The sequence below is a fragment of the Rhinopithecus roxellana genome, chromosome 9, assembly GCF_007565055.1.
Source record: "Rhinopithecus roxellana isolate Shanxi Qingling chromosome 9, ASM756505v1, whole genome shotgun sequence".
Classification (NCBI taxonomy): domain Eukaryota; kingdom Metazoa; phylum Chordata; class Mammalia; order Primates; family Cercopithecidae; genus Rhinopithecus; species Rhinopithecus roxellana.
In genome coordinates this window covers 132,898,111-132,911,047 of record NC_044557.1, presented here as the reverse complement: position 1 = coordinate 132,911,047, position 12,937 = coordinate 132,898,111, and the positions used below count along the sequence as shown (strand labels likewise).

Genomic DNA, 12,937 nt, shown 5'->3' with positions numbered 1-12,937 from the left:
GTAAACCATTGTTGCTTAGGCACTTCCTTTATTTTCTTCTACTTTTAGGCTTTCCCATGGGCATAGAGCCCCTGGCCTTATTTCCTGAGAGATTGAATATCCACCCCTTATGTCCCACTTTCTCCCTTCACCCCCCGGGATGTGAGTGCCACTATTAGTGCCATCTGCATTGGTGGTCTGACTGAGTTGTGATAGTGATTACTATGGTTACTGTGCTTTTGGGCAGCTGGAGAACTAGATAAAGAGATGTAAGAGCCCAGGACCTTTGGAGGCATGGCCATAAAATGCTGTCTTCCAGTGTATCTGGGCCGGATGGTAAGAGAGTGAGATCCTGTGAAGGGTGACTTGAATTACACAAATAGTCCTTGGATTCAATTCCACCAAAAAGTTCTGTTGATGCTAGTAAGATCCAGCCTACAGGTCCCCAGTTTCTGAGGGCAAAAGCATTGTGGAATACAGGGCCTAAGACCTTGTTGTGTTTGAATTAGAAGAAAGACACGACATTGCAGGATATTTAGTTGTCATAAGTTAGTTGTTCGATGGAACCTCTTGACACAAATTCGCAGGCTTGATTTTCTTTAAAATAAGATGAAGACATTTATTAGACTTTGTATTATTCAACTGGGGCTTTCCTCCTCTTTACTTTTTCTTGAATATATATAAGCAGCATGTAGCAGGAATTTGGCTATACCTGGTTGCTACAAGGTCACTTAAATAATTTTCAGGCTGCAACTGGATACCATACCCTAGTTTCCTGCAAGGAAAATTTAGTTTTCTCATGGATATATCCACTAGGTTTCTGGGGGTCTCAGACTTGGAAATTGAATAATAGAAATTTTGAAGAGGGATAGGATCTTGATGGTCAATTAATGTACCCCATTAGCATTTCAGATGATAGAAATGAGGTCAGGTTTAAGAACTAACTGCCCATGTTTACCAAGCTGACTAGAACAGAGCTGGGAGATAGAGTTAAGTTTGTTGGGTTTCCATGTACATGCTTTGTAACACAGAGAGGGACCGAGTGGAGAGCAGTGAAGGAACAAGGCATCAGCCTACGGAGATTGAGTTTGGTAGCACCCAGAAATGATCTGGGTGCTGCGTGAACTTTCTCCCTTTGTTGTTTCTTTGGTCATTTCCAGCATAGAATCTTCATTTCTTTTTTGATGAGCTCAGGTTTTAAGTCTGCTGTATGTTTTGCTTTACGCATGAAGCTCTGACGCAGATGGATCTTAGCAGAGCTGATTAATGTCCCTATGCCAAGTACCCCCCATACTTGGCCCCTGGATAAGTTAAATGAGGGATAAACAGATGCTATCAGGCTTATCTGTCATTGCCAAAAGAAAAATGCAAACACCTATACCATATTTAGTTGTAAATAATAAAATGGATGAATTGATGTGTGTGTGTATGTATATATATATATGTATATATATTTAAGCATGCTTAGAACATTTTTTCCTTTTCTTAAATTGAGATGGGGTGGTGGTGAGGAGTCTGATTATCTTGCCCTGGTTGGACTTGAACTCATGATTCTCTCAACTCAGCCTCAGTAACTGGGACTACAGGCATGCACCACTGTGCCTGGCACTTAGAACTTATGATGGAAAATGGAATGGAAAAGTTTTTCTTCCGTTTGAATTACACAAATACTGAGTATTTTTGTATACTGTGTGTATAATAAAATAGTTTTCTAAGGAAGAAGCTCTATCAGATGACTAATTGCATTGATATAGCTCAAAACTTGCAGAAAAATTAATTGTACTTGGGATGAGACTAAAGTTTTCAGCCAGCATGTAAACATCTCGAATCTTTTGATAAATAATATTATTGTAATTTTATTCATAATACTTAATGACTTGGTTTATATCATAGTTATATCTTAGTATAGAAAGAAATTTAAATGATGGTATGATGTGCAAAAGTGCAAAAATTTGTATATATATTTATTTAAGTCTGTCCATGTTATTCATTAATTCCTATATTCAAGGCAGATGTTGACCCTTGCATCTGTGGCCAAATTTCCATGCAACCATTCTTCAGATTTCAACTCTCAGTGAATCTAAGTAATTCTTTGAAGATTCTTTCTGGGACTACTAGTTTGATCATGATGCTCTAAAGAAAATTCAACTTAAAGGCAATAGTAGGAAAGCTATTGAACTTCCTGGAATTAATTTTCATGGTAATTTTTATAGTGCACGCCTGGAAAGCCATTCAGAAAGTAGTACCAGATCATTAGTATTCTCTCTTATGCACCAGTTTATTTCTGTGGTTGGACAGAGGGTGAGAATGTTGACCTTTAGAAAATGTGGTCTGTAGTTCAGTGTTGGGCATACCATAGATTTCAATACATTTGTTAAATTCGAATTGGATAAGATGAAAATTTTTTATTCTTAAGGTGTTCTTTAAAAGTAAGTCAATTAAAAAAATTTAGCTCTCCCTTTAGATATAAATACTTGAAACTATTTTAATATGTTGAATACATTATTTTTATAAAATTAAATTGTGCTTATTAAAGAAACTTTGGAAACTGCAGAAAAATATAAAGGCAAAAAACATTAGATAATAATGTCGTACGAAGACAAATACATAAGACTATATACAAAATATTTCCTGCAATTTTCGTTTTCATGCACAGATTTAAAAATGCTTGAAAATGTGAACTTTATAATTTTGTATCCTTTTTCACTTAAATCAAGTACCTGTATTATCTTAATGATCATCATCTTTATCTTCATGCCTTATCACCAAAAATAGTATTTATTGTTGCATACCAGTCTAACCAGAGAAACCAGTTACTTTCACAACTGTAGTATTGTTGCGTAAGCTGGATTGAATATGTTCTTAATTAAAAAGTAACAATGGCTTAACAAATGTTGAAAAGAATATAAGAATATAATAGTTTTTTAAAATACATTTTCAATGTTATTAATTTAAGGGAGTAGATTTGGGAATTCAGAAAAGTCAAGGGATGAACTACTTTTTAGATTTTTAAAAGGAAAAGTCAATTAGAATTTTTTTTTTTTTTTTTTTTTTTTTTTTGCCAAAAATAATATCATATGCAATTTGGGATGCTGGTAATTTATTCAAAAAATTTTTCTCAATGTTAAATATTTATGAACAAATTACAAGTTTGAAAGTTTCCCTTAGAAATTTATGCATTCACAGTGTTGATCTCCAGGACAAGGGTTGAATACATTATTTAGACATCAGTTTCTTGATGTTTTCGATAACATAGTCTGGCAATTTCTTCTGTTTCTTAGCCTTTTTATAATACTTGGATATTTTCCATCTCATTGAAATGCAAATTTATTGAAAGAATACTGGCACGTCCACTGAGATTTATAGTGTATCAGTTTTGGAAAAATCCCATCTAATTATATGAAACTGTACTGAAATAAGAGCAAGGAATTTGCAAACTGTGTAGCTTCAAGTAATTAGTGACTTGTTCAGGTCTGTCCATTGGATTTTTCTGCTTTTGGAAGAAATCTGTGACTAAAGACTGTTGAATTTGGATATTCTACATTTAAGGAATGGCAATTTAAAATCTATTCTTCCTATAAAATTAACATTTTAGATCCATTGAAGCTTGGAAATTCCTGCGTTTGCCATTTAATAAATTATTTATTCTTTCACTTAAATTTTTTAAACCAAATTCTGACTAAGTACAAAGCAATGTTGGACTTTTTAATGACTTTAGTGAAGGTGTTCTTTATGGATAAGTTTAACTTTTATTTTGAAGTATGAAGATATTAGACAATGTGCTATGATTAAAATTGTGAAGCTATTTATATGTCTGTAGCTTTTGAAAAAAATGAGAAGCAATTGCTTATTTTGTATAGCATTCAGTAATTTTGATGCTATTATGAAGTATGTAACTACATTTTGAGGCCTGTGGTATGTATATTCAATTGTATATGTGTGTTAGTGTATGTGCATATATATGTTTAAAATTACTTATGATTTTTAAAATTGGTGTGATAGAAATGAGCTAGCATATAAACTTTAAAAAGGACATTATTTCTTCATGTAAAATTATTTGACACAAGCTGTTCTTTTAAAATATTAGTGCAGCAATTAAGCTGTTATTTGAGACAGTGGATGTATTAGTCCATTCTTGCACTGCTATAACTGCCTGGGATTGGGTAATTTATAAAGAAAAAAGGTCTAATTGGATGATGGTTCTGTGGGCTGTATAGTTCATGTGGCTGGGGAGGCCTCAGCGTACTTAAAATCATGGTGAGAAGTGAAGGGGAAGCTGGCACGTCTTCCTAGCCGGAGCATGAGAGAGGAGCGGTGGAGGTTCTATACACTTTTAAACAACCAGATCTCACGATAACTCACTCACTATCATGAGAACAGCACCAAAGGGGAAATTCTTCCCCATTATCCAATCACCTCCCACCAAGCTTCAGCTCCAACTTTGGGGATTACAATTTGACATGAGATTTGCGCAGGAACACAGATCCAAACCGTATTAGTAGACTTTACAGTCAGCTAATGATCTTGGTTTCTGTACATTGAGACAGTAGCCACATGTGATCAATCACATGCTCACTTATCTGATTCCGAGTTGAATTATGTGCTTTCCAAAAGAAATGTGTATGCACAGGCTCAATTGGTCAGGCCAGGCTTCATGGAGGAGGTGGGTCCACTTTCAAGAGGAGTAAGAATCTGCGAGACAGAGAGGAGTGTGGGGTAGCTTGATGAGAAACTCAGCCTGGGGAATACATTAAGTATTCACAGGACAACCAGGAAAGCAGCAGACAAGAAAAGCGTGGTGGGAAGGCATTAGAACAGAGTGGAAAATAGAAGGAGTTAGAGTTGAGTTAATTTGGGAAGAATCTTTAAAGCAGAGTCTACATGTAGTTTTGACTTGATTCAGTGGTGAGACACCCAATGGGTGGCTTTTGAGCTAAGAAGTGGCCTGATGAAAAATATTTGAGGGAGGGCCAGCAGGGTGTGAAGAGGCCAGCGACCAGACTCACTCCAGGAAAGAAAGGAAGGAAAACCCCCTGTTATAGAGATGGCTGGCCCTGGGGTACACCTGTGTGGTGTCAGGAGCATGACCCGGATGATTTTGGCATGTGAACCTGTGTTCCCTGTGCCCTATGGGAGGGCCACACTGTGTTCATTTTGGAGTGAGTCCCGTATTTATGACTGTAGGCTGCATTTGGCTACTGTGGTTTTCTTTATCTACAGTAATAGTTAAAGGTGTGGTAACCTGAGTGGCCATGTGGGATCTTTTAAGCTGCAGGTGCCAGGTTCACTTAGCTAATCATAGCCTGACTTGAATAGAGAGAAGACAGCCTGAAAAAAAGCTTGGGCTTGTTTGTGATTCTGGTCTTGTTAGGTCACAAGTGATTAGGGTTGGGGGACAGTTCTAAACTTGTAGAATTTGAGAATTTCTGAATTTTTTCCCACCAGTTTATCATAATTTCTCAGCTGGTTATTTTTATAGATATTAAGGAGGAATTGCACCGTAATTATGAAGTAATATTCTTATTTTCCTACTAATGCTCATGAATACTTATCTGACATGAATTATGAAGTTCTTTTACTTTGTGTAGGATCGGAACATGAATTAAACACATAAAGGTAATAAAAGTACAAAAAATCTTTTTAAAAATTGCTTGTAATTTTTTGGGAGGGAAGGATCTGCCAGTTTAAATCCCTGTATTATCAGAAGTCATTACTGATTATTCATGGATTATGGCACCTATAGAAAATACAGACTAATGTCTAATGTCATCCTATTTTGACACAAAAGTAATCTGGAAGCTTTAAATACTCCACAACTGAACAGCATCATTTGATAGTGGATTTGTGGTATTACTAGTCTGACCTCATATAATGTGTAGTGATTTTGGAGCTAATGAAAAAGACTATGGGAACCAGATTTTGGGAGAATCAGTGCCAAGCACATTTGTTTCTACTCAAAAACTTCATAAAGTAGATCATCTGAGAAAAAAAGAACAAAACAAGCAAAGTACCACAAAGTCATTTTCTAAATCACCTTTAACTTTGTTATGGCTTACCTCCTCAACACTGGCCTTTGCTGCTGAATGACTTTCAGGAGAGACACATGAAAAGGGTCACTTTAATTGGTACAGGTGCTGACTCAGGCCTCTGTCATAGGTTTTTCCATCTTGGAATCTTTGCTTTGCAGGGACTGTCATGCCAGTAAAGGTCGTTTGCAAGTTATGTCACTATTCTCTACCTGCTGTTAGACAGAGAACTACTGTATAGAGTTTGCTGTTGACATTTTCAAACACAGCATGACAGTTTACCCAAAATTGTGGTGAGGTAACAAAAGAGACAATTAAATGTAAATTTGTCTTCAAAAATTTTTTCATAAGTTTCTATTTATGTGACATAAATGGAATGAAATGGGTTTAAAGAGTGTATGTCTTGACCATGTACAGTGATAATGCTTTGGCATTTGTATGTTTCCATTTATTGCAGTTTTAGGTAATTGCACTCTTAGTGTGTTCCATTGGCCAATCCTTAGTGTGCAGTTCATTAAATAATAGAAAATTGTTCCGTGGGACATAAATTGTCTCTGAAACCTAGAACGCTATTTCAAAAAAATATTAGAAAGATAAAATAAATAGACATCTTGAATGTTTGAGAAGAAAATACCTTGCATGTTATTCTTTTATTACTTTAGAAACTTTGACAATATTTTTTAGCATAGAGCATGCAAGTGTTAATTAGTTTGTAGTGTTTAGTTTCATGTAATATATTAACACTGCGAGCTAGAAATGTTCCATTATTGAGCACTGACTGCCTGCAATATAAACGCATTCTTAAAATTTTTAAATGTGTATGTTTTTCAAAATGCGTATATAAAGCAAAGATATGTTGAACAATTCAGTGGTTTTGGAACTTTTGTGTATTGAATGATAGTGTTGATATAATAATATTGTGTATTACCTTTTATTCATTTGCCTTTACCCATTAATTTACAGCTGATTTCCATAGCAGTGGACACACTGTTGTTAATGGATGGAAGATACATAACACAGCAAAAAATAAATGGTTTGTTTGTATGGCAAAAACACCTGAAGAGAAGCATGAATGGTTTGAAGCTATTTTGAAAGAAAGAGAACGGCGGAAAGGTGAGTGTATGAACTGGGCACTATTATATTTAGCGAAGATTCTAACTTAGCATAGGAGTAGATAATGGGAAATTATGAGAAAGTAGAAAGGTATATGATGGTTGCTTATTAGGTTGGTGCCAAAATTATTGGGGTTTTGACATTGAAAGCAATTACTTCTGCACCACCCTAATACTATGTGACGTGAGCCTCACACTAAAAGGCTTATTTGATACTTACAAAATTGTTATGTAATACTTACATAGTTAGCAAAATAATTATGTTATGACTGGTAGTGTCTTTTAAATCATTTTTTAAAATAGAAAATTTGTTCAATTTTCTTTTCATTTTATTCTTGGTATTTCTAAAGCAGCATTACCAAATTTTTCTTTAAGTGACAAGCTTCAGTAACATAATGCAGTGTTGTAAAGCCTCCAATTGTTCTCTGTATACTTAACAGAACATTAAAATTTCTTAGACCCAATATGTTAGATTCCTAATTATAGATTAAACACTCTGGATTTATACAAACTTTTAAAACTTATTAGGTCTATGAATATAATACAATGTAACCCAATTAGTTGTTTGTTCATATGAGGAGGCCTAGCTCGAATTTGTGTTATGCTTTTAGAAAAATTTGCAAAAGGAATTTGGCCTGGCTATATTCACCAGTGTGAAGTTTATCTGCAAAAAGGCATATTTCTATAATTCAGCTCAGAAATAGAAATGCTTGTATTTCTACTAATTAATAACTGATTTCTTAATTAAGAAGCATGACATTGTTGATTACTTCTGGAGACCCAAGAATAAAACAGCTCATTGGTAATGAAATTTCAGAACACAAAGAACTCTTTCTTCCATCTTCAGATGTTTTCCCCTGAAGAATATGCAAAGTTGCTACCTTGATTGAAATATTCATGGTACATACTTGTAGAATTTCCAAAGCATTTTCAAATCCTCCTTTGGTTGATCCTGAATGAAGAGCCAGATAGAAAATTTTAAAACAAAGTTTATGAATATGTGACTGACTCTAAGTTTTGTTGAACGTAGCAGTGAATTCAAATAGCAAACAAATAGTTAAAAGGTGAATCAAGCTTTCAATCAAGTTGAACCTTTTTTGTTTTTTTTGTTTTCTTAAGTGTGGCTATGATTCACCCAAGACAAAAAAAAAAAAAAAAAGGCCCAAACAAGAAAAAAAGCACATTCTCTAAAACTGCTTATGAGCTTTATCTTTATATGTATCTTTATTAGACTCCATTCTTAAAGTATTATTTTTGAATAAAGACAAATGTTAATGGCTCCAGCATTGTCAAAAATAAAGGTCTGGTAGGAAATCTTGCAGGTAGACGACTAAAAATAATACAAGAATTTCTCCTTCTTCTGCAACAGCTCCTCATCAGTCCTGATTAAGTGCCAGTGTTCCTAGGATTTTAGTTTGGCACTGTTTTTCTCTAACTAGATTCCTAGCCTTGGTTATCTATTCTCATCAGATTAACTTCCACTTCTACACTGCCGATTTGTTAAACTTTATGTCCAGCCTTGTCCTCTCCCCTGGGCATGCTCATGTTTTCACCTGAGTCCTGGACTCCCACCTGAATGTCCACACTATGCATACTCGGTACCCACCGAACTCCTGGTTACTTGGATGCCTTTGTCCAATATGCCTCCCTGCTTCCATTCAGTCACTCTCATCAGAAGCCTGGAAGGCATCTGATTTCTTCTCTTTATTCCATGCCAACATTTAACCAATATCTTATCAATAGCGCCTCCTAACTATTTCTCAACTTCATCCTCTTTGCCCTATGGCCCCTACCCTTATTTGCAGTGAGTTGAACTTGCTTGAACTTTTGAGATTTCTCCTAATAGTGTCCCTCTTTTTAAATATTTCCCTCTTCAGTTTGTTCCCCATACTGTCCTCTGAGCTTTGTTTCCAAAGCAACATAACTTTCTTTCCCGCACTATCCTACCTTGCTCCTCCCACTGGTTAAAACACTTAGCTGCGTGTCCAATACCTAAGGAATGAAACAAATTGAAACTGCAGGTTGAGCAAGGATCTTGGCTATCCTACCAGCCCATCTCCTATCTTTTCTCTTACAACCCATAGCTCCGGACCTCCATGTTGCTTCAAATGAGTTAACTCTGCTTTCTCTAGAAATCCCCATTCATACCTGTGCATTCAAGACAGGTCCCTTCTGTGAAACCTTTCTTAACATTTCTCAGGGAGAGGTGAGGTAGCCTGGGTATGCCTCCATTTAATCACATTTTTTTTTTTTTCCACCAGAACTGTCTCTATGACTACTCTGTCCAGTTCTGCTGATCTAACCTTGAGTAAGGGTGCCTGGTCCAGGACTCAATGGAGGCTGAGACTCAGCTGTTCTTCTTATTCCTCTGGCTAAAGCTTTATGCCTTTGGGCACAATTTGCATGAAGGTGACATATACCCTGGAGACCCTGCCTTGCAGGTCTCCCTAGCCCCTGAGCTTCTTGAACACCAGGGCACTATTATACAGGGGTCTGTATCCACAACCCCCAGCACGTGGTAGACCTACAACAAATGCTTGCTTAATGAAGGCACAACTGAATGAATGAATAAAGAGAATTTTCAGTTACCTGTCCTTTCTCTCATTTTTGATAGGTTTAAAATTAGGAATGGAGCAAGATACCTGGGTAATGATCTCTGAACAGGGTGAGAAACTTTATAAAATGATGTGCAGACAAGGAAATCTGATCAAAGACAGAAAAAGAAAACTGACTACGTTCCCTAAATGCTTTCTTGGAAGGTAGGGTTGGGAGTTTGGGTGCATGACTTTCTTTTACATTCTCATTATCTCACCTGTTAACTTTCCTTCAATTAGTTTTCCTTTAAAAATATTCCCTTTGGCACTTCTGAAAACTTCTTTACAGTTGCCATTTCCTGGGCTGTAGCAGGATGAAGGAATGGAGAGAGAGCCAGGATCATGACCGGGAAACATAAGGCATCCGTCCATTCATTCATGACTTCTCAGATTTCTGATATGTCATGATCCCAGGGGAAAGGGAGGTTGGGTCCAGGCAAGGAGTGATAGGCAGGTAGGTTTGCCTGCAGGGGACAGGATGACTGGTTGGGCACGGACATGTGTATAGGGCCTGAAAGTCAGAATCAGAAAGACAGAGAAGATAAGAGACAATCTGAACTACAAGTTAATTTATAATTTAGGCAGCTGGACTCAGGATAAAGGGTGTAGGTGAAGAGTGAAAATGTGGGTCGTGTGAAGAGACAGGCAGTGAGCAATAGGCAGAGAGGTCACTTTGATTTTTAGAGCAGAGCAGAGTGACTGAGTGTTGTTTGTTTCCTTTGGACAGCATAAAGTGGGATTCCTTGACTGGTTTAATTAGTGCAGGGCCAGAAAGAAGGTTAGCTGCCTTCAGGTAGCTCTTTTTAGGCCAACCTCTGTGCTGACTTCTTTCTATGTATTATTTCTAATGCTGGAATACATACTTAGGTAGGAGCTAAATACCATTATACTTTTTTGAAGATACAGAAACTATGATTCAGGGAGCTTAACAATTTCATATTGTTAGTGAATACCAATGCCCAAGTTTATAAAGTAGGCTATAAAGTAGTTTACAGTCTAGACTGTCATCAAACTTATCTATTCAGCTCCTAGTAGTACCACCAATTTGTTGTGTGATTTGGGATGGTTGAGTTTCCATTTGCTCTGAAAACATGGAGATGATGGTAGAGTTTACCTATAGTGCTCAGTAGGATGTCTTTTTAACCAGCGATGGGAACACACAACATAGTCATAGGCTACCTCTGCCTCCCTCATATGGTTTGGCTGTGTCCCCACCCAAATCTCATCTTGAATTATAATCCAAGTTGTAATCCCCACATGCCAGGGGAGGCATCTAGTGGGAAGTGATGGGATCATGGCGGTGGTTTCCCCCATGCTGTTCTCATGATAGTGAGTGAGTTCTCATGACATCTGATGGTTTTATAAGGGGCTCTTCCTTCTTCACTCGCCTTCTCTCACCTGCTGCCATGTAAGGTGTACCTGCATCCCCTTCTGCCATGATTGTAAGTGTCCTGAAGCTTTCCCAGCCATGCAGAACTGTGAATCAATTACATTTCTTTTCTTTATAAATTACCCAATCTTGGGTATTTATTTATAGCAGTGTGAGAATGGACTAATACACCCAGTCTCAGGGAAGTTCTTTACAGCAGTGTGAAAAAGGGCTAATACACTTCCCAACCCCCAACTCAGAAATCTATAGGCCAGGAAAACCTCTGCCTGCAGAGCAGCATCTGGCTTTCTTCTTCATTGGGAGTAATCCTCCCAGCAGGCTACACATCTGCCAGTGAGCTATAATGTTGCTTGTAGGCACCCCGTAGGTGGTAGTAGCTCTCGTGCAAGGGAAAGAGAAGATGTGAGTTTATCTTGGCATAGAAGCCCTGTGCAGCAAAATGACAGTATCTCTTGTACCCACCCCATGGGCATAACTTTCAGGGTCCTCACTGGGATATGCCCACTTGCAAGAGAGTGACTTCAAGTTATGGCTTCCCACTAGGTTTTTATAGGTATGCAAATTAACCACCAGGGGTCATTTTTACCATTACAATGCTGCCTAGTTTAGCAGTTGACACACTACCTTCATCAGGTGTCTAGGGGAGTATAGCTATGATAGAAAGTTAGCCCAGGGCCAAATTTGTTCTTATTGAAGAATAGATTTTGCTAACCCTTCACTCATGCTATGTCGTATGGGAATAGTGCAAGTTCATTGTGATGCTATATGAAGCTTCTCCCAGAGCACCTGATAGGTAGGAGAGACTCAGTAAATGTTAGGTTACTGTGGCCTTTTCCATAACAGCACACTACTGCTGCTTACAGTGCAAGTTTGAGATCATTTCTGCATGGATCATTGTCCTTTAGCAGAGTGTTGATGGAATTTCCCCATTCCCTCAGTAGGTCCAATGATAAAGCCACTCATTGGGTTCCTTTACTCTTGACCTCTCACTCTTAAAAATGTTTCCAATTTATAGCGATATTTAAAGTGGCTCTTTCCCTTATTGTAATTGGACATTTTCAGGAATCTAGTGCCATCAGACTAGAGAATTATGCCTTAGCTACATAACAACCATCTCAACCCACTTGTCAACCACTGAGTTAGTAAAGCTCACTATGTGCCAGGCCCCGTGCTGAGTTCCTGACATCTGTCATCTCATTTAATCCTTTCGCTGCACTATGACTTTGACATTCTTTTTTTTTTTTTTTTGAGGTGGAGTCTCACTCTGTCGCCCAGGCTGGAGTGCAGTGGCGTGATCTCAGCTTACTGCAAACTCTGCCTCCCGGGTTCAAGTGATTCTCCTTCCTCAGCCTCCCGAGTAGCTGGGATTAGAGGTGCATGCCACCACACCTGGCTAATTTTTTTTATTTTTACTATAGACAGGATTTCACCATATTGGCCAGACTAGTCTCGAACTCCTGACCTCAAATGATCCACCTGCCTCAGCCTCCCAAAATGCTGGGATTGCAGGCATGAGCCACTGTACCTGGCACGACATTCTTAATATTATCTCTATGTTAATAATGAAGAAGCTGAGGTTTAAAGAGCTAAATTCATGAACTCATGGTCATGCAGGTAGTGGAAACAGAAACAGGATTTGAGTCCCCATGGTCTTATGGCAAAGTACATGATATTAACTGCTACACTGTGTTTCACCTTTTCTTATATTTTTCTTTTGAATTTGTTATGCAGCAATAGAAAAGCAATGGTTTTGAATGGTTCTTATTTAATAAAAGAATAAAAAAAATTTAACTTTTTCTGCCTTAAAGTATTTTTGTAGTCTAGACAACCCATTTT

The 12,937-nt window shown here is 37.4% G+C and overlaps 1 protein-coding gene across 4 annotated transcripts in view; it reads left to right on the top strand.

Moving 5' to 3' along the window:
* PREX2 (phosphatidylinositol-3,4,5-trisphosphate dependent Rac exchange factor 2) overlaps positions 1-12,937 on the top strand; it is a 304,965-nt gene that overhangs the window by 93,350 nt on the left and 198,678 nt on the right. For all 4 annotated transcript variants that reach the window (XM_010371608.2, XM_030938189.1, XM_010371607.2 and 1 more), the window contains exons 9-10: positions 6,969-7,118; positions 9,732-9,876. In XM_010371608.2, coding sequence (XP_010369910.1) covers positions 6,969-7,118; positions 9,732-9,876 — 295 coding nt within the window. The remainder of the gene's footprint in view (positions 1-6,968; positions 7,119-9,731; positions 9,877-12,937) is intronic.